Here is a 24,450-nt window from a genome sequence, read left to right as displayed (position 1 = left end):
CAACTACCTAGCCCCGGGCTCCTACACTCCTCATGGGGCAACGTAGGATTGGATGATGGATAGATGGATATATATACAGTAATCACTCTAATATCCGGACGCCCAATAACTGAACATCCCCACTACCCGGACCTTATCGTCCTGGGATCCAACATTCCCAAAATGGTCCGAAAACCCCCCAAAAAATTTTTAAAATCGATTTTTTGCCGTCTGTAATTTGAACTTGCCGTGCGCGCCGCGGGAGAGCATTGTTTTGGTTCGTCATTCCTCCGACGTCCAACAGAGCGCCGCTGCATCCTCCCCACTTCCCGCCTGTCTCTCACCGCGACTGGACCAACGCTCTTCGCAATGGCTGCCCACGTGCTTGCTTTTGTGGTGGTGCCGTACTTGCTGCAAGGCCTCCTGCTGCTCTCGGCCCTCCTCTTAGTGTGTGTGATGATGGCCCCACCACCTGAGAAAAGGAAGAGAGTGGTGTTGACTCTGGAAAAGAAGAGGGAGATATTGGAGAAAGTTGATGCGGGTTGGTCTTCTTCACGCATTCTCCGCGAGTATAACCTGGCCCGGTCGACTTTGTTCGATATCAAACGTTCCCGAGACAAACTCATGCAGTACACGGCTGACTTCTCGTCGAGAAGCAAACGCAACGTGGAAAGGAAGGTTATGTTTACCCCCAAGTTTGCAGAAATCGACCGATCCACGTTGATTTGGTACTGACAGCAACGTGCAGCTGGTGTGATGGTACGTGGAATGGAGCTGAAGGCTGCTGCTGAGAAGTTTGCAAGGCTTCACGACGCCCTAGACTTCAAGGCATCCGAGGGTTGGCTCTTCGCGTTCAAGTTGCGACATGGCCTTACTAACCGTAAAGCACATGGCGAAGCATTGGACGCTAATGAGGATGGAGTTGACGAGTTTCGGCACAAGGTGAAAGGCTTGATCGACAGGGAGGGCCTCACTCTCGGTCAAGTCTATAACGCAGATGAAACTGGCCTATTCTATCGCTTGCTGCCAACGAACACTCTAGCCGAGGAGACGGAGAAGCGTGTACCTGGCCGCAAGCTTTCTAAGGAACGGATATCTGCTTTGTGTTGTGCCAGTGCTAACGGCATGTACCGGCTTAAGCCCGTTGTTGTTGGCCGTGCAAAGCAGCCTCGGTGCCTTCGTGAGGTGATGGATGTCCTTCCTGTAGTATGGTACCATTCTTTCAAAGCATGGTTCACAGCTGTGATTTTCAAAGACTGGTTTCACCGTCACTTCGTCAAGGAGGTCATCCAGTACCAGACGAAGACACTGGGAATCCCTCGCGACCAGGTAAAGGCTCTCCTTCTGCTCGACAATGCACCTGCCCACCCGTGCGACAAGGACTTGGTTGCTGAGAATGGCCGTATTAGGTGCATGTTTCTGCCACCTAATACGACTGCTCTCATTCAACCCATGGACCAAGGAGTGATCGTGTCAACAAAGCGCCTGTACCGTCGGGAGTTCCTGGACGAGGTGATGGTTGTTCTCGAGGACGAGGATGAGCGCAGGGAAGGACGTGACACTCGAGGCAAGCGGACTTTGGAAAACCTTCGCCGCTACAACATCAAGTCTGCGCTGTACAACTGGGCTAGTGCATGGAAGGAAGTCCCTGTGAAAACTCTTGAAAATGGTTGGTCTCGTCTGCTTCTCGGAACAGATGTGGAGTACAATTTTCTGGGCTTTGACGTGGATGACTTCCATGCACGGCTACGTACGCACGGCGATGTTGTTGATGTGGACGATGTACATGAGTGGTTGGACGACGACGAGGGCGATCCTGGGTATCAGACGTTGTCTGATATCGAGATCGCGTCTTCGGTTGCTGGTGTCAGTCCCGAACTTGAAGATTCCGACAACGAAGGCGACGATGATGCGGACTCCTCTCAGCAGGACACTATTCCAGCCATCCCCAAGCTGAGCGCACTCCGGGAACATCTAGAGTTCGTCCTAGACTACCTGGAACACCCGGACTGCGACAGGGAGATGGGGCCCTTGGGACTCGTGGAGGAAGTGCGTGCTTTCAGGCAGCGCATCATCAATCGCCAGAATCGTCGGTCCTTGCGTCAGTCAACGATTGACAGTTTTTTCAGGCCTGTGACCCCCGCTGTGCCAAGCCCTGGCTCCACTCCGTTGCCTCCCCAAGACAGGCCCTCATGCTCCGAGCCACAGCCCAGCACATCAGCTACAGTGGAGTCACCGCTCGATGTGAGTTTGCGGCTTTCCTCAGAGTCTTCTGCAGTCGGTACGCCATCACCACGACCCAGCGATGCACCCCTTGGTCGCCTGCCAGTGATACTCTCGGACTCTGACAGTGAATAAACAGCAAGAACTTCTCCACTAGACCACACGGGAATTCTGAGTGTTGTGCAGTGAAAAAAACGGTGTGTTGTGTTAAGGTTTTCAAGTTGAGAGAAAAGACTCAGTAGAAAAGAAATTTAACGTAACTAACCTTCTTTGTTTTGGCTTTGGAAAATTAAAAAAACTTGGGAAAAGTTAATGTGCAACACTAAATTAAAATGGAACATTATTTGGACTAAAGTGAACACTGTGAAGAGAACGGACTTCTGTGTGTTATTGACTAAGTTCAGTGCAAGACTTCAGGAAGAGTGTACTGCAAGTGCTTCAGGAAATCGTTCTTACTGTCAGAGTCCGAGAGGAGGCGGTTATTCATCGAGGTGGCCAGTGACTTGCTGTAAGTAGCCACAATGTTTCATACTGTACTTTTTTCCATACTATACTTACCAGAATGTTTCATACTGTACTTTTTTCCATACTATACTTACCTCATGCATGTGCAGTAGGAATGTGTTTTTCAGAGTTAGGCTAGGTTAGGGTCCATAAGTACCAGAATGTTTATTAATGTATGAACATACTTCTAATCCCTCATTTTATGTTTCTTTTGCGTTTATTTCAGTCATTTATGTGCCTTATTGGTGTGATTTGGGTGTTAAATAGGTGCTATGCATGTCCAGAGGGAGTTGTATAGGTGTTTCTCTGAGTTAGGGTCCATAAGTACAAGTCCATAAGCTGGGGCCCAATATCCGGACGAAACCAATAAGCGAACCTACCGATGGCTCTATTACTCCGGATATTGGAGTGATTACTGTATATATATATATATATATATATATATATATATATATATATATATATATATATATATATATATATATATATATATATATATATATATATATATATATATATATATATATATTTTTATAGACTATTTTTATAGACAGATAGATGGATAGAGAAAGAGACAGATAGCTATGACAGATAGATTGACAGTTAGATAGTTAGATAAATAGTTAGACAGACAGATGTGAAAGCATCCCTCTCCAGCACCATAAGAGCACTATATGGATAAAATACACGTAAAAATATAAAACACATTTTTACCATCGGCTGTAAAGCTGCAACTGTTGGCTCGGGGCTGGGTTGAATGTGGCTCACCAGTCCCCTTACAAGAAGGAATAAGGAGGGTAGTAACAAAATGCCAACTACAACAGCACCAATTCTGGAAAAGTGCAAGTAAGGTACATTACTTCCCTACAGTGTCATATATTGCCTAACTTTAATCAAAATTAACAGAAAAGTAATCTTAGCAAAATTTCATTAAATTTTGCTTACTTCAGGCTTGCAAATGATGCTGTCACGAACCCTCATCAGACATTTATCCATCAGAAGCTACCCTTCCCAGAGAGATATAAGTGCACCTGGCTTGACTTCAATATGGCCACCATCCTTCCCTGCTTCAGCACCAACACAAAATGCCTCTCCAAAACAATCCACTATGACCCCAACAAAACAACATTGTACTTAAGCACCTCATACACTTCACTTTCATTACACAGACAGCCCAACAGCCAGTGGCATACCTGGGGGGGGGGGGCCTGTTTGAAACTGCCCCCTGGGCCCCCAAAAGCCTTAAGAATTTATAAGGTTTTTCATTAACATTTAAAAATATATCTATCTATCATCCTGACAATCCCGACTGAGATATTAGATAAGTTTTGAGAATGAGGGAAGCTAGGTTCTTTGCAGGGTCCCCCTCTGGAGGGGGGGCCTCACAAAGAACCTAGCCCCCAGGGCCCCCAAATCTCTAAGTACACCCCTGCCTATAGCATAGGCTCAACAAAAGACCTCTGGGAGCACCAGGATGAAGTGGTCAGCTTCCTGCAGTCCACCAGGTTTATGTTCAGATGAGCCTGAGGCAAGAACAAGAACAATAGTACATATACTTATAATTGCATTGTGAAATAGTGGAACTATACTGGGAGGGAGGGAGGAAGTGAGAATTTAATTCAACAGGAAGAAAGCATTACAATCTATATTTGGTGGAGTTTAATTTTCATCAAGGTTATATTAACAATTTTTGCATGTTAAAGTCACAAAGTTTCACTTAAAAATGATCTTGGAAGTGCAGGAAGTAGAAAGAATGAAGGAAAATATATATGGTAAATGGCTTTCAGCACTGGAATGTATGAATCCGAAAACAGGCAAATATTAATTGCTTTTGAGCAACAAGCTGTTTGCAGTTTGACATGTATGGTAAGAGGGAGTGGAGGGGAAGAGGGTTGTTTGGAGAGGACAAAGAAAAATAGTAACTGGAAATTGACAGAGTCAATGATAAGACAACAATAATGAGTAAGAGAGAAAAATAGAAAAGGGAGAAGCATATTTACACAGTCACTTCACTACAATGTCTTTATTATCATCATTATTATTTCCAGATAACTTTATCTAGCACCAGAGAAACTTCCTGAACTGGTAGTGTTGAATGTAGCCTTTAGTAATTCACTCTCCATGAAGGAGGTATATTGGCAGAATAAAACAGCCCACAATTAACTGGGAGAAAATATAACAGAACTCCTTGCACTGATGGGGTTAATGGTCATACTTTAGAACCGACAGTGTGGAATGTAAACAAATCCAAATTTTTTATGATAATTTAAGAAGCTTGTGCTGATGACAAAACATTCTGACCTCTCTCCATTATTCCCTGCTGCACTCTGTAATGTGGAATATTGGCTGGTTTTATATATACCCATTTTAACGGCCATACCACGTTGAGTACACCGCTTCCCGTCCGATCAGCGAAGTTAAGCAACGTTGGGTCTGGTTAGTACTTGGATGGTGACCGCCTGGGAACACCAGATGCTGTTGGCATAACTCCCTACGTGTCAAGTGGGGTTGGTGGAGGATTAGTGCCCCTCCCTGTAAAACAATTAACTCTAAGCCCTTGGCCACCCTGTTTGGGATACATGGCATCTGGCAATGAATGAATGAATGAATGAAAAATTTGGAGCTTGCTCACACTTTTATATACATGGTCATGCCTCACCCTGCATTACTGTATATGCACAGCCCCACTTACTGGTACTATTTTCCCTACTCCCCTCTTGCACTTTCTGGGAAACTGCTCCCCAGTGTAATATGTGTTCAGCCTTCCTAAAACATACTGTAATGTGTATGATCCTCAAAATAGCTGTTCTCCTAATCATGATGAAACTGTCCCTTCTTTTCTTAAAGTAGATCACATAAGATGATAAAGCAAACACTGTGAAGGATCTTTTAACTTGGACTGTCTGCAACCCACTCAGACAACAGGACTACTTGGATACCACTGAGATGCAACTACTACAACTACTGGTCTGCCAATCAAGAAAGATATCACCTTCTAAAATGAGGTCCAGACGAAACTGGAGGACACTGTTGCGAACATTTATGTCTTGTCTCTAGACAGATTCCAATTCAATGGACTAGTGACTGAAGGAAAATCTGTACAGTAAAACCTCACTGTAATGGACTAATTGGGGTCCAACATTCTGAAAAAAGCAAAATTCTGAAAAAAGCAACATCTGGACTTCCCCCTGCTAACCTGGACTTTTTCTGATATATCTTACATTAGTCCAGATCAGACCAACTTCTTTATTTCACTAACACTGTTGCTTCACTACTTGGTATCCAATTCATATTAAGCAATCTACATCCTCATGATCCTGATGCACTCCACTGCCTATCGATCGCCCATCTTCAAGGTCACGACAACCACCCAATCCCCATCATCAAGGTCAAAACAACCACCCAATGCCTATCCAACACCCACCGTCAAGGTAACGACAACCACACAATGCCCATCCAATGCCCACCACCAAGGTCATGACAACCACCCAAAGCCCATCCAACGCCTACCATCAAGATCACGACAACCTCCCAATGGTCATCCAACGCCCATCATCAAGGTCATGACAACCAACCAATGCTCATCCAACGCCCATCATCAAGGTCATGACAACCACCCAATGCCCATCATCAAGATCATGACAACCACCCAATGCCCATCATCAAGATCATGACAACCACCCAATGACCATCATCAAGGTCAGAACAACCACTCAATGCCCATCATCAAGATCACGACAACCACCCAATGCCCATCATCAAGGTCACGACAATCATGCAATGCCCATCATCTAGGTCATGACAACCATCCAATGCCCATCTAAGATCCATCATCAAGGTCACAACAACTTACCCAAACATCCTCATCCTCCACCATCTTCCGGTCCAAGCTGGACTGAGGTCAGGAAGTCTGGACAGCTTCTGGCTTTATCAGACTTTTCCCAATATACATGCTGTATATATAAGAATTTAGAGGTAGGCTCCTTGAGTCCAACAAAAGCAAATTCCAGTATACACCTCTCCTCCACTATTCGACAGGGATGTGTTCCATAAAAAGTGGTTGAATAATGAACTGGTCAAATAATGAACTGATTTTTCCCATAAAACTGTTAAGAAATAGGGGGGCTGGGTTCCTGACCACCTTCAACATTAAAAAAATATTCAATAAAAATGGAAAAAATACCGGTACAGTAAATATGAATGAAAATGACATGTATTTGAGCTGTTTTCTTACAGACCTACATTCTCAAGGAAAATTATTTTAGTACTACATACATCTCAAATTATTGATATTTTATTTTCAATCAAAAAAATATTGGAGAACAAACAAAATACAGGCATACCCTGGTTTAACAATGCAATTGGTTACGTAAAACCCATTGTCAGGCGGGGTATCGTATATCGGGGTAGTTTTAACATGTAAAGTAATGGGATGTGTTTTTCAGCCTTGGGTTTCCCCCCCATCCAAGTCCAAAACCCACCCACATGAGCCCAAAACCAAATTTAAAGCCAATCTAAATGGCCTAAGACCTGTAAATAACTCACTAAAACCAACAAATAAAATATGAAAATCATCAAATATATGTCTGGAAAAAAAACAAATTTAGTAAACTGTACCCCAAAATGACAATGTTCACCTCACCTACGGCTGAAACACATTAATCTAGGTCTAAAATCTGTTTATAAATCAACCTAAACACAGAATTTTAGTCTAAAATATCATCAAAATAGGTAAAAAATTCAAAATCCATCCTCAAACTGCGGTTTGGTCATCATTAGACAGGGAATGGTGGTATTTCTACTCCCATCATTAACCCTGGGTATTACATCTAGGGGTATCATATATCGGGGTATTACTGTATACCTACTTAGCAACATTAAAGAAAGCCGCCTGAACGCCTCTGATATTGTGTTTAGAGCCGAACACGCCAACTGGACATGATGTCACCTCACCAAACAAACTCAAATGTATTCAATTTAAAACCATAAACAGCAGTGGAAGCCTAACAGGAAGCGCTGAAACCTAACTGGGGGGATTTGCCCCCAGGATCTCCCAATGATTATAACCTACCTAACCTAGTGCAAACTATCTATCTATCTATTGCCAGATGCCTCAATCCCGTTTGGGGTGGCCACAAACAAATCGCCTTCACATCGCCCTGTCCCCCGCCATTTCACTGCCCCGCTCCCAACTCACATATAGATAGTGCAAACTAAGATGTGAATTAGGTAAAACTGGCACCAAATCAATATCATGCATTAAAAGCATTCATTAATCATTGGCACAATCGTTAACCAACCATGCGATGACGAAACACTCACTCAGATTGGTGAGCACATGGTTGTGCTTGGCAGGGATAATGGAAGGGGTCTTGGGTGGAGCCACAGTGGTGCTGTAGTATTCCACGAGGAAAAACAGAAATGCAGACGGATGACGAGACAACCGATCAGAATGGCAGAGCACAGGAGACTGGGCAGATCAGCCAGTTTGTCAGGCGGCGCGCGGTTTGAATTGTCAAAATGGCGGGGATAACCATGTTGAACAATGAAAAAGGGTATAGATTTATAAATGCTGAAACCACAAATTGTTGAATAACAAGGGCTTGGTGTATTGAAGTCTGTTATAACAAGGTTTTACTGTATTTCTCTTCCCAAGAGACCTTCTTTCATCAGTTTTGGCAAAGATGAAAGAGCTGTAACAATTATGAGTTGAAAACATTTTGTGACTGTGCACTGGGTGAAGCCTCTAATGGACCCCCTCATTTAAATGGACCCCCTCAGTTGAAGACTAGAATTATCACTTATCCCAAGTTCATGACTGGGCAAGGACATGAGCCTTGCTCGATGCAGTAAAACACATCAGATTCGAGGAGCTACTTGTGACACTCCTTCTCTTACTCAGAGTGCCCTTCATATGAGGTATCATTGATCATTATGCAACTGACAACACAAAAGCAGTTGCATGCATAAACCACGGAGTCATGCTGCCCTTCCACCAGCTATTATTGACAGTGAAGAGTGTATAAATGGGTGCATACAACTACCACTGTCATCTTGCAGTATCACATACCAGTACAGTATTACACCAACAATACCTAACTTGTGGAGAGATGTCATCTCTTGAGCTAGGGCCTGTCAGATTAATTTATTCCTGATGGAAGAGACCTTCAAAAATATTAGAGAGAGTTCTGGGGACCATGGCCAAATCTTTTCAAGTCATCAAACAATACAGTCTGTCCTCGTCTAACATGGTTAATTGCTTCCGCACCCCTACCGAGTCAGAGAAATTTTGTGTTATAGGGACTCCTGAAACCCCCTATTTCCTTCTGCACCCCTGCCCAAGGTCCACTCCCCCCCCCCCCTTTTGTGGTGCAAAATTTTCTTTTATATCTCCCAATTTTAACCTTCTACAAAGCATTAATATGGTTCAAAAAATTATAAAAGAGTATTATTACAGTTAAAAGCCACATTTTATTTAACTTATGGGAGGATATACACATTAGGCCAGAGAGGAGGTAGAGGGGAGAACACTGGTTAAAATCCTTCAAAGTCAATAGCACTTATAACACTTCTCACATCATCATCTATGTTATCCATGGCTTCTTCCTGCTAGCATTGGATATCCTCTTCCTGGAGTTCAGCAGCAGCTGCCCGGTTCAAAAAACTGTGTTAGCTTCATCAATGGCCATGTTAGAAGGGATATTTCTTCCGGAAAATTGTTCCGATAGACCATTTTCATGTTACGGAAAACCGTGTTAGATGGGGATAGATTGTATGATATTACCATCATAAGGGTCTCTGGCAAAGAATGACACTGTATAAAACATCAGTAATGCATAAGGTTTCTAACGGTGTTAGTGGATATGGATAAAAGTAAACTGGAGTTGGAACTAACATAGCCATCCCATCAACGAAGTACCCAAGAAGGATCGAGGCATCACAGATGATGATGATGATGATGATGATGATGATGATGATGATGATGATGATGATGATGATGATGATGATGATGATGATGATGATGATGACGATGATGATGGTGATGATTATGATGATGATGATGATGATCCCTCAAGTTGAGCAACTAATGCACTAATTAAGCTTACTGCATATGTGTATATTACGTAAGTGGGTCCCTGCAGCCCATTACAAGTAAGATAATGAGTGATTCACATCTATAGCCTCCACTTTGCCACTAAAAACCACGTATGACCCTAACATGGCTACTGACATGCTTTCTAAAAGACATACCTTACTATACACAGGTTGACATTATAGAGTGAGGTTTTTCATTCATTCATTCATTGCCAGACGCCATGTATCCCAAACGGGGTGGCCAAGGGCTTAGAGTTAATTGTTTTACAGGGAGGGGCACTAATCCTCCACCAACCCCACTTGACACGTAGGGATGCCAACAGCATCTGGTGTTCCCCGGCGGTCACCCATCCAAGTACTAACCAGACCCAACGTTGCTTAACTTCGCTGATCGGACGGGAAGCGGTGTACTCAATGTGGTATAGTGAGGTTTAAAACAACAAATAATGTCAGATATTGTGTTGATCAAATCTCTGGCCTGACCTCCACTTCACCACAAAAAAACAAATAGTAGCTATAAAGACCTCAACTTGCCAACTGCTATGCTTTCTAAAGGCATAACTTTTTACAGAATACACAGGGGTGATTCCATCATGAGGAACGTTACATCTGGAAAGAAGTTACTGAACTACTCCCAGTTATATTTGCAAAAGTATGCAATATAAACAAATGGTTTTTGCAAGCTATATTACCAACACTTCACACCACATCATATCACAGCTGGATTGTTTATCTGTTTTAATTTGGATGTTATGTGGATTTGCAAAAGTTGCATGCGGAACGTCACTGCGATGCTACCTAATCATGTATTTTGCAGAAGTATATAATATCAGTAAGTCTCTGATTTGACTGGTTCAATCAAGGAGTGCTTCATATCAATAATATGTCAATAGATAAGGATCATAACCATACCCAGCAAATTTGATTATTCCGAATAACTGTTGTGCTCTTATGGAAAATGTGACCTTCAGACATATTACCGGAAAAGTAAGAAACGTTACTTATGCAATTTTTATTGAAATATGATTATACAACCAACTCTTATTATGGTTGCAGTACTTGTATCACAAACATAAACAAAACGTGTGCTGATGTGAAATTTACATAATGAACAAACCAGAAAGTGGTTTGTGAGGGCACTCACCATCCACTCACTTGATGTAGTGCTGCTCTCAGGTGCCTGCCTTTTCCTCTCTACCTCCATTCCATCCTTCCTCTTCTGTCTTTCTTTCCTTCATTCTTTCCTCTTCCTTTTGTCTATCGGTGACTCTACACTGAGTGGCATGCCAAATGGTTTCCTGTACACCAGGACACCAGGAAACCATTTACTACGCTGGGTGGTAACCATATACGGTAACCAAATTATGGCGCCTGGTGGTTTAGTGGGCAATTAAGGCGCTCCAATCGGATTGAGCCGGTGCAGGTTTATATCCAAGAGATGGTTGGGGTTTACTGCTCATGTAATGACACCCAGGGATGAGTGAGGCTGGTCACTCTCATCTTAAATGTCAGGACCAACTTGCCTAGCTTCTGGGCTCATACATTCCTCATGGGGCAACAGTGGATTACATAATGAATGAATGTATGAACTAATCAGTAGACTATCTATCTATCTATCTATTGCCAGACGCCTCAATCCCATTTGGGGTGGCCACAAACAAATCGCCTCCAAGTCGCCCTGTCCCCCACCATTTCACTGCCCTGCTCCCAACTCACACCCCCCTCTCTCATATACCTCTCCACCCCATCCCTCCATCTCATCCTCGGCCTCCCCCTCCCTCTTACCCCCTCCACCTCACTCACATACACTCTCTTCCTCAGTCTTTCACCCTCCATCCTCTCCACATGGCAAAACCACCTCAGTGTGTTCCTCATAACGCTTCGTAAGTAGACAGTTCTTGTTTAAGTGACATCAACATATTCAAGTGACATCAACAACATGACATCAACATGGAATAGTTGATCGAGGAGGGAAAAGTCACCCCTTTGAACGTATGTACCATCTTGATACTTAAGGAGTTGGCAAAGCCTGCACAACCATGTCCTCTGCTATCTCATCTCCGTCTGGGTTGTCATGGATATGAAACTGAGAATGACCCACTCTGTTGATGTGCTCCTCTTTTTTTAAGGTAATTAACTCTGATCATGCCCTCTTCAGGCACTGATTTAATGACTGCAGTTCATAATGTTTAGACAACTTCTTGGTTGTATAATGAATCAGTACAGTCATGAACACTAATAAGGGGACAGGGTAGTCTACCACCAGAGGGCAGGTTAATCACACACACATCCACCCCAAAACTCCATCTTATTATCCTTACAAAACCACCGATTTGTTAGGGGGATGGATCAGAGATCTGAAGCTTCATTCTCTCTCACATCTCTTGCTGCATGTAATACAGGTATTAGTATATTAGTATAATTTATCCTACTATCAGGTGTATTATTACCCATATACATCCACCTTCAGTTCAGTGAGAAGTAGCGTACTCATACTGAGGCTTTAGCAGATTTCAACTGAATGACCCCACTCTATAATATTTTTTTTTCCAAATATTTAATCATCTTCTAAATGATATACAGTACTAAAAGCTAAATAGCAGTGACTAGCCCTAAAAGTCCCACTCCTACCTTGTCATGTGAGGAGCCACATACCCATCCACTCATCCAGCTGCTCAATCAACCCATCCAACATTTACCCTTCCCAGCCACCTATGCAACCCACCAAACACACTGATCTCAGCCTTCCACCCTGCCCACTCACGAATGCCACCGAACAAGCTCATGTAATAATCCCACCCAACACATGTACCCATTCACCTAACCACCCCAAACCCATCCACCCACCCAGCCCACCAACCCAACCATCCACACAGAGCACCATGGCCACACACTCTTCTCAGCCACCCCGGTGACCCACACATTCCAATGACCCATCATGCCCACCAACCACAGTCACCCACCCTCCCCACTTACTCTGCCCACCCAACAATGCCATCCATCAAATCAACCCTCCCATCCCTCCCACCATACTCACCCATCTCTCCCTGAATTCAGTGTAACTGCTGTGATTTCTTGTTTAAAGCTGTGTGTTAGAAACGTTACATCTATTTCCAGTAACGTTCCTCATGCTATGCACGCATTTGACATGTATGATGGATCACATGGCTTACCAGAGTCTCTTACAAGATACATATCACAGGGCTACATCAGTAAGGTACTAGGATGCCTATTTATAATAAAAATTTATGTTAGTTTTTTCGATTCACTAGTTGTGTATGGGAAAAATGTTAAAAAAATGTCACACCCATTACTCCTGAAGGACTTCCATTTCAAGGTCGTGCCAGTCTGACCGCAAAGTATATGTAAACAACTATAGGGGCAATTACAACTCAAGCAGATGCTATTTCAATAAAAACCAATGACAGCATTTCAAACAAATACGATACATACTACGGTCAATGGTAATAAGAAAGTCACTAATTTCAGAATGAACATTTCTTCCATGACATGATCTGACACTTTTAAATGCCTCACTCTCAGCAGACAGTTTAGAAACTTCTGTCCAGATTCATAAAATTCATGTTTAAACTTTAAAAAGATATATAATTTATATATTTTTTATCAATTCCAAGACTGACACTAAACACTGACCTTTGCATGGAATGACCCACAGATAAAACAGATATAAGATGATGACATAAACCCCTAAATGCCAGGCCATTTTTGAGCCTGGTGCACTCTCAGTACAGGCATTATTGACAAAATAGCACTTTTTCAAACCTTAATACTGAATCTGGAAAAGTGTAATTGTTAGAGAAATAATTTAAAAACCAAATTACTCACCAACTCTTCTTCTTGCAAATCAAACCATCCCTAGGTCTCCAGGTTATCCCATTGATGAATAAGGATGAGTAGAAAATGAGTGGTTTTCAGTGTTTTGACGGAAAGTCTCCGAGTGCGTGCTGCCGGCACTGGCCTTGGCGAGCCTGGCTAGCACTGGCAGCACTGACCGGGGTGGTGATTGTAACACTGGCCAGCCTTTTTTCACAAGCACCTAAACTTTTCCACTCTTCATTCCACTTTTCCTTACGCACCGTCACAAGGAGCAGTCATCACCCTGTCCATGTGGCTTGCCATTGGTTTTCCAGCCATAGCGGAATGCCACTATGCCCCGTAGGTGTGTGGGAAAATTTACGCTGTATGCTTTTCTTTATTGTCTTTAGACATCAATTATAATACTTACCTTACAACTTATGATCAATAGCACTCATATTGTACTTTATACTGTATCACAATTACAGTTTGTTGCACTTGAAAAAATCATTGCTCAGCATATTGCATGCAAGTATGGTTAAGTATGAGGTATACAGTTGTTCGTAAATTTTGCCTTTTTTGTATTCTCAGGCATCGTGAAAATATTACTTATGTTTTGCACAACTTATATATAATACTTGTACATCAGCTCAAAAATACGCTTCATATCACATCTTCACAAATATTTCAAGGATTAAAAAAAAAAAAAAAAAGGCTGTAGTTCTACCCAATAGTAATTTTTGGTTTTCTTTCATATATCAGGTAGGGTTACTCAAGATATTCTCAAGCACTGCACCACATATTACAAAAAAAATTCATTATCATTTATTAAAAAAAAAAAAAAAAAAAAACACTTGTGCACACCTGTTCACTTTGTACAGTTTCCCACATGGTAGCTTTCCCAAGTCTCACCACTCATACTAAGGGAAGACACAATTTCCTCCAGGGCACAACCAATGGCACTGTCACTATGCCCTTTCCCCAGCAGTAAGGGCTGAACTTTGGCGGGGGTCAATGATGCAAAGTCTGGCGGATGAGGTGACAGAATCAGGTGAGGAGACTGAGGAAGACATCACTCCGCACCGTGACAATGCTGTGTACAAACTGAACCACCAGTCCATGGAGTACCTTGAATACCACCTTACCCTATGGTGGTGAGAGAAAATGGTCATGGGTTCAAACGGTGGCGGGAAGACACTTGGGTGTATAGCCGCTACTCGGCAGCCCCATGAAAGCCAGATTAAGACGTGTATAGACGTTACCCGGCTTATGGGGGGTTAATGAGGTTTATAGCAACAAATACTGTACTGTCACAAATTACATAACTGCACAGGTGATTTCAAATCTCATGGGGCCTTCTGCTAATGTCAATCTGCGTGCAAGGTGAAAGAACTGGGTTTGTGAGGAAACGGTTCATATTAGGGCTCCCTGAATAAGTCAGTACTGCATGATTCACGGGGCCACCTTACAAGTTATTTCTGACCTCAATATGGCAGTGGCGAAACATGTGCCATACTAAAGAAAATTGGCAGTAACTCATTTAGCAATGTTCAAATGAAATACTGAATGCCAGAATGACATAAAATGAGTAACATGTGTATTCCATAACACACCCACAACAGCAAATTACTCTGAACTAAACTTAACCTCTTGGGTATAAGGGGTTTCCTAAGAATAAATGACTGAGGATTGCTACAATAATTGTGGGAAGTGCTCCCCTTGAACAGTCCTTAAGGAGTCTTGAAAAAAAAAAAAAATCACCAGGAGTTAGTCTGAAAACATAAAATTGGAATGCTACACATTCAACTGTACTAATCAGTGATACCTGTAACTTACGTGAACCATATCTTAAAAAAGCGTGGCCTCCAAAGAGCCCATTTTGTCACTGAGCGGTTAAATGCAGTGGTGAACCAGCACAGTTGCAGTGGCTTCACTGTCAGTCCAGCATTCTCCAAGAAGTAGAGGTAAGGCATGTTCATACAAGACTGAAACAGGCACAACAACAGAAGATAAATCACCAGACAGGGGGTTAAAGTCCCACTGTTACCAATAAAGTTCATTTGCCAGTTTCTCTTAATTTACAGTACCAGTTGTGTGGAAAAAGTTGTAATACACGTATTTAGGAATACGGTACATCTCCTACATGTAATAACACCTTACTGTAGCTAATGTAAGAGTAAACATCAATGATGTCAATACAGTAAAGTAAAAAAGCATAACAAACTTTCAAATAAAAAATGGTTCCTCACCTTAAGGAACTGGTCTGTGAAGCACAATGCTGCATGGATGAGAACAACAATACCCAAGAAGGTAAATATATCCATACTGTTCTAAGTATGGCATAACTTCAGGATGTGGAGAAACTACTCAGCCCTGAAAAACAATTCCTACATTCATTATATATATAATTTACTACTGACACATACAAATGCAAAATCATCTTATGAGATATACAGTATACTGTAAGGAATTAATACATCCCAACTACTGCAGAAGGGTAGTATCGTACGCATCCTACTCTTCCACTCACCCCAAGAAATCACACAAAAGAAAAAACAGGCTGTTACAAAACCAAATATCTATTTACCTCTCATACTGAAAAAAAATCAAGAAACTCACTAGGCAGGAGGATTACACTTTTCCTATGATCATTTTCAAGCATTAAGACAAGGTTGGAAATGTGAAAACATCTTAGGCTAGGAGGGTTTGGGGAAAAACTGTGAACAACTCTATTATTTTATATAAAAGACATAAAATTCTCCCATGCATTCTATTCAAACATCGGTATTTTGAACTGCATACTTGTGTGGCTGGTTCCTCTCTCTTCAGCTGGTGTCCCCAATAAAGAACCTAAAACCATGAATGCACCATACTGATATTTGAAGTAGCCATCTTGTAAACTTTCTGCTCTCACAGGATGCCATGAATTGCGCTGCTGTGTCAAGAGTCTTTATTCCTCTTAGTATGAGAAAAATGGGTTTACGACCCTGTAAAAACCTATTTTTCCTCTCTTTTTCCTTCTTCTTCAAAGCCCTACCCACTTTTGGTGGTTTTTGAGTTGTCTAGGGAAAAGGAGGTATAGGCGTAAGGAAAAAGGTACAGTGTACTGTATTTCCTCAGTGTACGTCAACATTGCAATCTACACCACAAAGTAGTCCAGATAAACTGATTATTGGTCACACTGCAGGAAAGCCCCATTAACAAATGGTGAAAATTTAATGACAGGGACTATCTTTCATACCAGTAATTATAATTTCATTTATGACACCCTGACTCCACAGAAATATCATTTATGTTACAAAGGACTGTATAATTCATTCATGAAACCCAAATTACATGAAAATACCATGTTACTTAAGAGAACAAAATTAAGTTTGTCAACATCAGTGGCGGCATCCTGCAGAGGGCAGTGGGTCGATTAGGATCCAAACTCAGGTTAATTAGGTTAGGTTAAATTAAGTTAGGTTTGGTTGAATTAGGTTAGGTTAGGTTTGCTGGGACAGGTCATCAGTGACAGAGTGACTTTGGAGCCACAATAACCTAAAAGTCTGACATGGCAGGTGGCAGCTTCCCATGGTTTGCATGTAAAACTGTCGGTTTTTATAGTGGACATCTTAAAAATTATGCATTTATGCAACTTTTTAAAGCTATCATAATGTCAGTCTGGCCATCTATAGCCAGATGCCCTAATCTTGTAAAGGGTGGCCACAAATATCCTCCATGTCATCCTGTCCCCTGGGATTTCGATGTGCTCCTTCAACTTACCACTCCCTCTCTCATGTACCTTTCCACTCCATCCCTCCATCTCATCCTCAGTCTCTCTCTCCCTCTTCCCCCCTCCACCACATTCACATAACCTCTCCTCATTAGCCTAGTCTCTCACTCTCCATCCTCTCACAATGATAATTATGCTACAGTCTATAGAGAAAATATCTATCCATCTACCTACAGCCAGATGCCTTGATCCAGTAAAAGGTGGCCATTTGTCTCTTGAGTTAGTTCTTTCACAGGGAGGGGCACTAACCCTCTGCCAACCCACTTGCTGATACATAGGGAACACATACGGGTTGGTTAAATGGTTACCACCCACTGTTGTAAATAGTTTCCTGGCTTATAAGAAACCATTAGGCTTGTCATTCAGTGTAAAGCCATCTAAACAGGAAAGAAGCGTAATAAAAAGTGACAGGAAAGATAGGAGAAATAAGAAGAGAGGAGGACAGACACTGAAAAAAAATGATAATGGTGAAGGAATACGTAACCAGCACTACATCAAGTAAGTGGATGATGGTTGCCACCACCTATCACCACACCACCTACCTATAATTGTAAATTTTATGCAAGGGAGCTGTGCTGCAGCTTAACCTGATTTTTTTCCAAAAATAAATGCTGCTCTTTCAGGTACATCTATCATATACTGTATTTCACCAGTATTTTTCAGGGTATTCTGGATGAGTTTGACTGAATTTCTACTGGAAGACTATGATATCCGGTAAATAAAAACAATAGTGACGCAGCAATTTCAGCTGTTTTCTTTTACATCCACATTCTCAAGGACTACTAGGTACATCTCAGATAATTAACATTTGATTTTTGATTAAAAAAATATTGGAGATCAAACGAAATACAGTAAGATGCTCAATTTAACAAACACTGATTTAGCCAAAGCCTGAGATAACAGAATCATTTTTTCCCAGTATTTTTTTGCCCAATTTAAAGGAAAATTTCCATTAAAATGAGTGTAATTCTGTTAAGGAAATTCTGTTTCAAAACCCATCTAATTTCCGGAAAAGGTCCCACAAATCAAGCGCGTCATCGAGCCCGTACCAGAAAGACTCCCCTGACCGGCAGAGTGTGGTGTTGCCACACATCCCTGCCAAGCATGCAGTCTTCAAGTGATCCCCCAACTGTAAACAACTGTTCCATGTGTGTGCGGCTTTGCCTTGGTATTGTGGCATTATTTGTGTTTTTTTTCAATGAACCAAAGCTTTTAAGAACCATGCCTAAGGTTCAGGAAAAGAAGGAGAGGGTCAGGCTTTCTCTTGGCCAGAAACTGGAAAAAATTTAGAAGATGGAGCGCCATCCCTGAGGCTTCGCAGTCCCTCTGTCACTCCTGTACTACCTCAAGTGCTGAAGGAGGGTGACTCTAACAGTGACTAAACCACATCCAGGCCTGACACAGGTTTGGGGGGGGGGGGTGCAGTATTGCTACCTGTGTCAGGCATATTTCTGCAACAAGTGCAGAACCCCTACTTTTAAAGGTAGCCCTTACTGCAATTTATTATCCCTATTTACTATACTACAGTAATTGGTACACTCCTATCCTCACCTTATTCTTTATGTGTGCATATTTCATCATTAAGTCTGTACTATATATATCTATGTTAACATGTACACAATAATTCACTTAACCCTTTCAGGTCTCAAATAGGTCCCAAGGTCACGTTTGACAGATGCATTTTTTTTTTTTAAGTCAAGGTTTGCAAATAAAGAAAAAAAATATATTCATGCACAAGGAAGTAATACACATCTGCCTATAACACATTAAAGGTCTAATCGCCATACAAGTGCTGCAAAATTATGGGAAGTTGCGTAGCAAGTGGTGTGTGGTAGTGTAGTGAGTATTGCCGTCTCGGTGGGCTGTGATTTCTTGGTGCATAGGCGACATGATTGCATTGTTTGTTTCCATGTTTTCCATAAAAAACAGTGGACTAATATATGTACATTATATCTCACGTGACTTGTGAATGATTCTTGAGATGTTCTCTTTACAAACAACAAACTAAACATTTACAAGATCCTTATAAAACTATCACTTACTAGTTACTACTGACTAATTTATTTTACTTTGCTCTTATTTTGCTTAGTACTGTCCAAGGCTGTGGGGGTGAGGACATGGGGTTAAGCCTACAAGCTTGCCTTTTATATGTACGTATGTTTATTTTGTTGCTGCTGACTGTATCATCCTGCGTACTTACAGGCAGCAGTTGAGAGAGTGATCAAATATTTATTATTTCTCAAAATTGACAGTGTTATAAGTATAACCAGGAAATGTGAGAAACTCATGAAATATAAATCAGAAAAAAGTAAGGAGACACAATCATTTATCAATGAAAAGGGCAACACTTACTGCACGTGTATGTCCGCCTGGTAACAAATAAATGCATGGTACGTGTATAAAAGGCTACAGAAACAACCTTAGAAACCTGAAATCATAAATCTGTCTTTATTTTCCCACAATCAGACACTCTAACACCCAGGAAATGAATAAATATTGAGACATACAACACGGAAATCTCTTGCTTGCCTGTGATGTAGCAGCTATGTGCGTAGGAGGGAGGCAGAGGGTGGGGAATTGGAGGGAGGGTGGAGGGTGGGAGGTAGAGGGATGGGGGATTGGTGGGAGGTAGGAGGGTGGAGGAAGTAGGGGGTAGGGGATTGGAGGGAGAGTGGAGGGTGGAAGGATGGGAGGTAGAGGAGTGGGTGATCGGTGGGAGGTAGGGGGGTGGAGGAAAGGGGATACGAAACAGAGGAGGGAGGTAAGAGCTATGTATCCTCCAGAGCAGTAAAAATATATTGCAAAGAATATTCTTTTGCTAAATGAACTATCTGATACCAAAGTAGTGAAAAATATTGCCAGATCAACAGTATAATAAAAAGCAATACACTCAACCTTCGGCTATCACTCCCAATTGGTCCCGCTATGGCTGCGCTATAGCCGAAACCGTGATAGCCGAATTGAAGAACTTATGGTAATAATTCTAATTGGTGCCATGACCTCAATATTTAACCCTAAGATACCCTTTTTGTACCACATATTAATATATAATAGTCTAAAAATGAGCATGTTTTATGATGGGATCAAGATTCATATAAATACCCCTCACAGTTGATTCATTGATGTTATGTTTCTTCCCCACACTTCGCTTGGTCTCACCATTCTCTATAAGTTTCACATTTCCAGTTTATCTGCATAACTTAGGTTCTTCCTCCTCTTTATTTCCCAGCCAGGTGCCGCAGCATTATGTTGGGTGATGGTAGGGGAATGGGGAGGGGGTACATTGGCCATGGTCATATCATAAAAAAGGTTATTGTTCTCGCTATCACTGTTCACGGTCTGAGGGTGTGCACTTGACTGGTTTGGCAGGCAGGAGACTCGGTCGGGCGGCCAATCAGCGCTCGACTGACGCTGACGTCACACAACCAATCACGGAGTGATGCTTTAGTTGGCTGGGCGGAGCACTGGTGCCTGGCCTTTTTTAAATTTTTGAACATTTGCGGTGCACAATAGGAGGCATTTAGTGCATGGTAAAGGTATTTAGGTTGTTTTTTATATAGGCGTGATAGCGAGATACACTATAGCGGAACCCATGATAGCCGAGGGTTGAGTGTATGTCCAACCCAACCCCTCACCATGATCAGCTCTACCCAGACTGTGTAAACTAAAATACTGTGATCTGCACATGCCTAGTCAGGGCTCTTGCTAACTGCTGATGGTTGCGAGCCATTTGGTTCCTAAGGTTTCAGATTTACGAGCCAAATAAATTTTTAGTAGCCAAACTGACTACGAACCAAAATATTTTATGAGCAATAAATTACTTATTTACACATTGTGATGATTAGAATCATATAATAAGGTTTTAAAGATTCACAATGGCCACAAGGAAAGAATAATCGATCACAACGTGCTTTTTTGTTCATTTAAGTGAGATTTAATTACAGTAGAACCTCTTTGGTCTGGACCCCTTTAATCCGGATTTCTGTTAATTCGGACAAAATTTAAAAATAATAAGCTCCAAAAATATGTTGAAAGTAATTCTAAAGTCATTTTCAGTATCGGCGGGGAAAGTGATCGTCATTCGTTTAGTCTCGGATCACGCTAGGTCGCAACATGGGCGCCTGTTTAAACACACGCTAGCATTCGTTCCATCAACTAGTTCACCAACCATTTATATTTTTACACTGTATTTCAAAAGTTAATCCTCCTTACCATGCCCCTTAATGCAAGTGTAGCTTCTGCAATGAATAAAAGTGTTAAAAGGAGGAATTTGTTCACACAAAAATGGGTCAGAATATTCTGCAGTGTTTAATGATTACAGTAGGTTATTTTTTGTACTTAAATGTGCTTTACTTGTACATCAAACATTAGCTTCTTGCCCATATGGGCGTTATCAATATGCCAAAGATGACAATGTATTTTTTGCCTACATAAGTTTTATTTTTATTCCAAATATTACAGTTAATTAATTAATTTATTTTTTTGCCTACACGGGCCTTAGTCACTTACTACAATTTAAAATGTAGGCTAGTTTCTTGTCATGCCTTACCTGTAAACTATGCAATACAAAACTATCGTACATGATTAGTTTGGTTATTTTAGTATCCTTTCATCTTTTGCAGTTACGTAGGGTTGACACATGCCACATATGTTAATAATTAACAAACATACCACATGTAGATAGTTTTTGGTATGAACTGGAGATTACCCTGATGGTCCGGACAATCTGCTAATTCGGACAACCCTTCCCCCCATATAGTCCAAATGAGAGAGGTTCTACTGTATTTTGTAGTTTACTGGGTTTTGAAGTGGATGTATTTTCTCCCCGCCAAAAGACGACTTGCATGTAAAATCTGTTCGACGAAGGGAAAAAATACTCGCATTTGCGAGCTGTGGCTCGCCAAACAAGAGCCCTGCTAGTAGAAGTAGAGGCGTCTGGGAAGCAGCTCATATCCTTATTCCATTCACCAGCCTCATGCAACAGTTTTCATTCATGCCTAAATATGCTGCCACAGGAGTGGCTAGGAAACCCCAACCAAGAAAGCCACTTTAGTGGCCAGGAGACCTGAAAGGGTTAAGTGGGGGCATTTATTATGGGCTCAGACTGCAGTGTAGCACTGAGAGTTAGCACAGTCTGCTAGGTGTGGATGCACTTTGTGAGGAATTTGGCTTGACCATTGGCTTCAAGGATTTAGTGGAAAGTACTTCAAAATACCAGAAAAGTTTCTCTTATACTGAACCTTGGTTATGGAACTTTATTTAGTGGAAAATTCAAGATAATGGAATAGGGGTTGGCTGAATTAGTTCAATGAAACGAGCATCTACCATACACAGTAGCATCAGTTGAGCAGGGTGGTACTCCCAAGGTGGATGGAAAGCTGATGACAGGGAGAGCTGGAGCTCCCATTTCATCAGCCCTCGGGACTAGTTCCAGATCATCCCCCTTTACTGAACTTTTCCAGTGTCTCAGTAACACAGAGAGTAGGCCAGCATGCTCTCCAATACAAGTTTCTCTAACTATTAACATCAAACTACATGCACAGTACACACTACACTTCCTTTTCCAAAATTCAAAAAGAAATCATGGCTTCGAAACACATAGCCTCAGAGTACCCCAGGGGAGGGGGACCATAAATGCCCCCACCTTCAGCCCCTCTCCCAGTGATGACTCGAGCAGCCTAGAACCACTGTCTGACTAACTTCTTCATTTCTGCAACATTCGCGGCCTTTAACTTTTGCTCTGTTGGGTACCACCTCTCCTCCTCTAAACCTCACCTTCTTTTCTTAACTGAGACTCAGCTGTCTGAGGCAACTGACAGCAAATCCTTTTCTGTATCCTCCTACTTCCTCTATACTCATTTCAAAGCCAAAGGTTGCTGTTGTGTATATATACACAACGACTTATCTTGCTCTCGTGTTCCTGAAGATGATTCTTCTGAATTCTCTACACTCTGGCTTCGGCTTTCCTGTCATTCTCTGACTAAATACATCTGCGTTGTTTACAATCCTTTCTCTGAAATCTCCATTCTAGGAGATTTCAATGTTCACCACCACCTTTGGCTTTCCCCTCCTTTCACTGATCCACCTGGTGAACAAGCCTACATCTATTCTATCCTTAATGACCTAGTGCAGCTTGTACAGCACCCTACCCGTATCCCTGACTGCCTTGGAGAGAGCTCCAACACACTTGACCTCTTCCTTACAACTAATCCTTCTGCTTACACTGTTGATCTTTTCCCTCAGTTGGGCCCCTCTGATCACAACCTAATCACCTTAACCTGTCCTATCGCTCCGGTACAGCCTGTGGACCCTCCAAAGAAATGAGGTCTGTGGCACTTTGGAGCTGCAGATTGGGAGGCCCTCAGGCAGTACTTCTTTGATTTTCCCTAGAATGATTATTGTTTCCATGGCCGGGAGATATCTGAGTGTGCTTTGCGCATTACGAGGTTATTCTCTCAGGCATGGAAGCATACATTACTTTCTCATATCCTTTGACTAATGCAAGAAAGCCTTGATTTAATCATGCTTGTTCTAATGCTGTCTGCAACAAGGAGAGGGCCTATAAAAGGTACTGGTGCCAACCCACCCCTGAATCACATCTTTTTTACGTTTCTGCTCGGAATCGTGCTAAGTCTGTTCTTCGCTCTGCTAAATATAATTTCATCAGTATTACATGATCTTGACACTCCAACTCGAATTATTCCCACTCCTTCTGGCACCTTGCCAAAAACCTTTCTAACAACTTTATCTCATCATCCGTCCCTCCCCTTTTCCACTCTGATGGTTCTGTAGCTATTTCTGCTACTGATAAAGTGGATATCTTCGCTCAGACTTTCTCCAATTCCACTTCAGATGATTCTGATGCTGTTTCTCCATCACTTTCTTCCTCTGACTTCCTTATGGTTGACATTAAAATTTCTTCAGCTGATGTATTTTCTGCCATCACAGGCCTCAATACCAGCAAGGCATATGGGCCTGATGGAGTCCCTCCCGTTGTCCTCAAGAACTGTGCTTCTGTGCTTACACCCTGCCTAGGCAAACTCTTTCGCCTTTGTTTA

The 24,450-nt window shown here is 42.0% G+C and overlaps 1 protein-coding gene, 1 non-coding gene and 1 pseudogene across 3 annotated transcripts in view; 1 reads left to right on the top strand and 2 right to left on the bottom strand.

Annotated features, from left to right (window-relative positions):
- The window catches only part of S2P (membrane-bound transcription factor site-2 protease), a 151,569-nt gene extending 135,626 nt beyond the window's left edge, over positions 1-15,943 (bottom strand). Inside the window, exons 1-3 of one of the 2 annotated variants that reach the window (XM_080279047.1) lie at positions 15,867-15,943; positions 15,454-15,602; positions 3,421-3,538 (exon numbers count right to left, since the gene is read on the bottom strand). In XM_080279047.1, the coding sequence (XP_080135173.1) occupies positions 3,421-3,538; positions 15,454-15,602; positions 15,867-15,941 (342 nt within the window). In that variant the 5' untranslated portion in view covers positions 15,942-15,943. The remainder of the gene's footprint in view (positions 1-3,420; positions 3,539-15,453; positions 15,603-15,866) is intronic. The other variant, XM_080279048.1, reaches the window with a different exon arrangement.
- LOC145408318 (5S ribosomal RNA) lies at positions 5,073-5,190 on the top strand. The gene has a single exon (XR_013898908.1). It is a non-coding gene; the product is annotated as a 5S ribosomal RNA (ribosomal RNA).
- LOC145408347 (5S ribosomal RNA) lies at positions 10,116-10,233 on the bottom strand (annotated as a pseudogene).
- Positions 15,944-24,450: the final 8,507 nt, after the last annotated feature.

This window comes from Coenobita brevimanus, chromosome 76 (assembly GCF_032717465.1).
Source record: "Coenobita brevimanus isolate Jiangsu-jjx chromosome 76, ASM3271746v2, whole genome shotgun sequence".
Lineage (NCBI taxonomy): Eukaryota > Metazoa > Arthropoda > Malacostraca > Decapoda > Coenobitidae > Coenobita > Coenobita brevimanus.
Note: the sequence above shows the minus strand (reverse complement) of the source record. Positions and strands in the feature narration are given on the sequence as shown.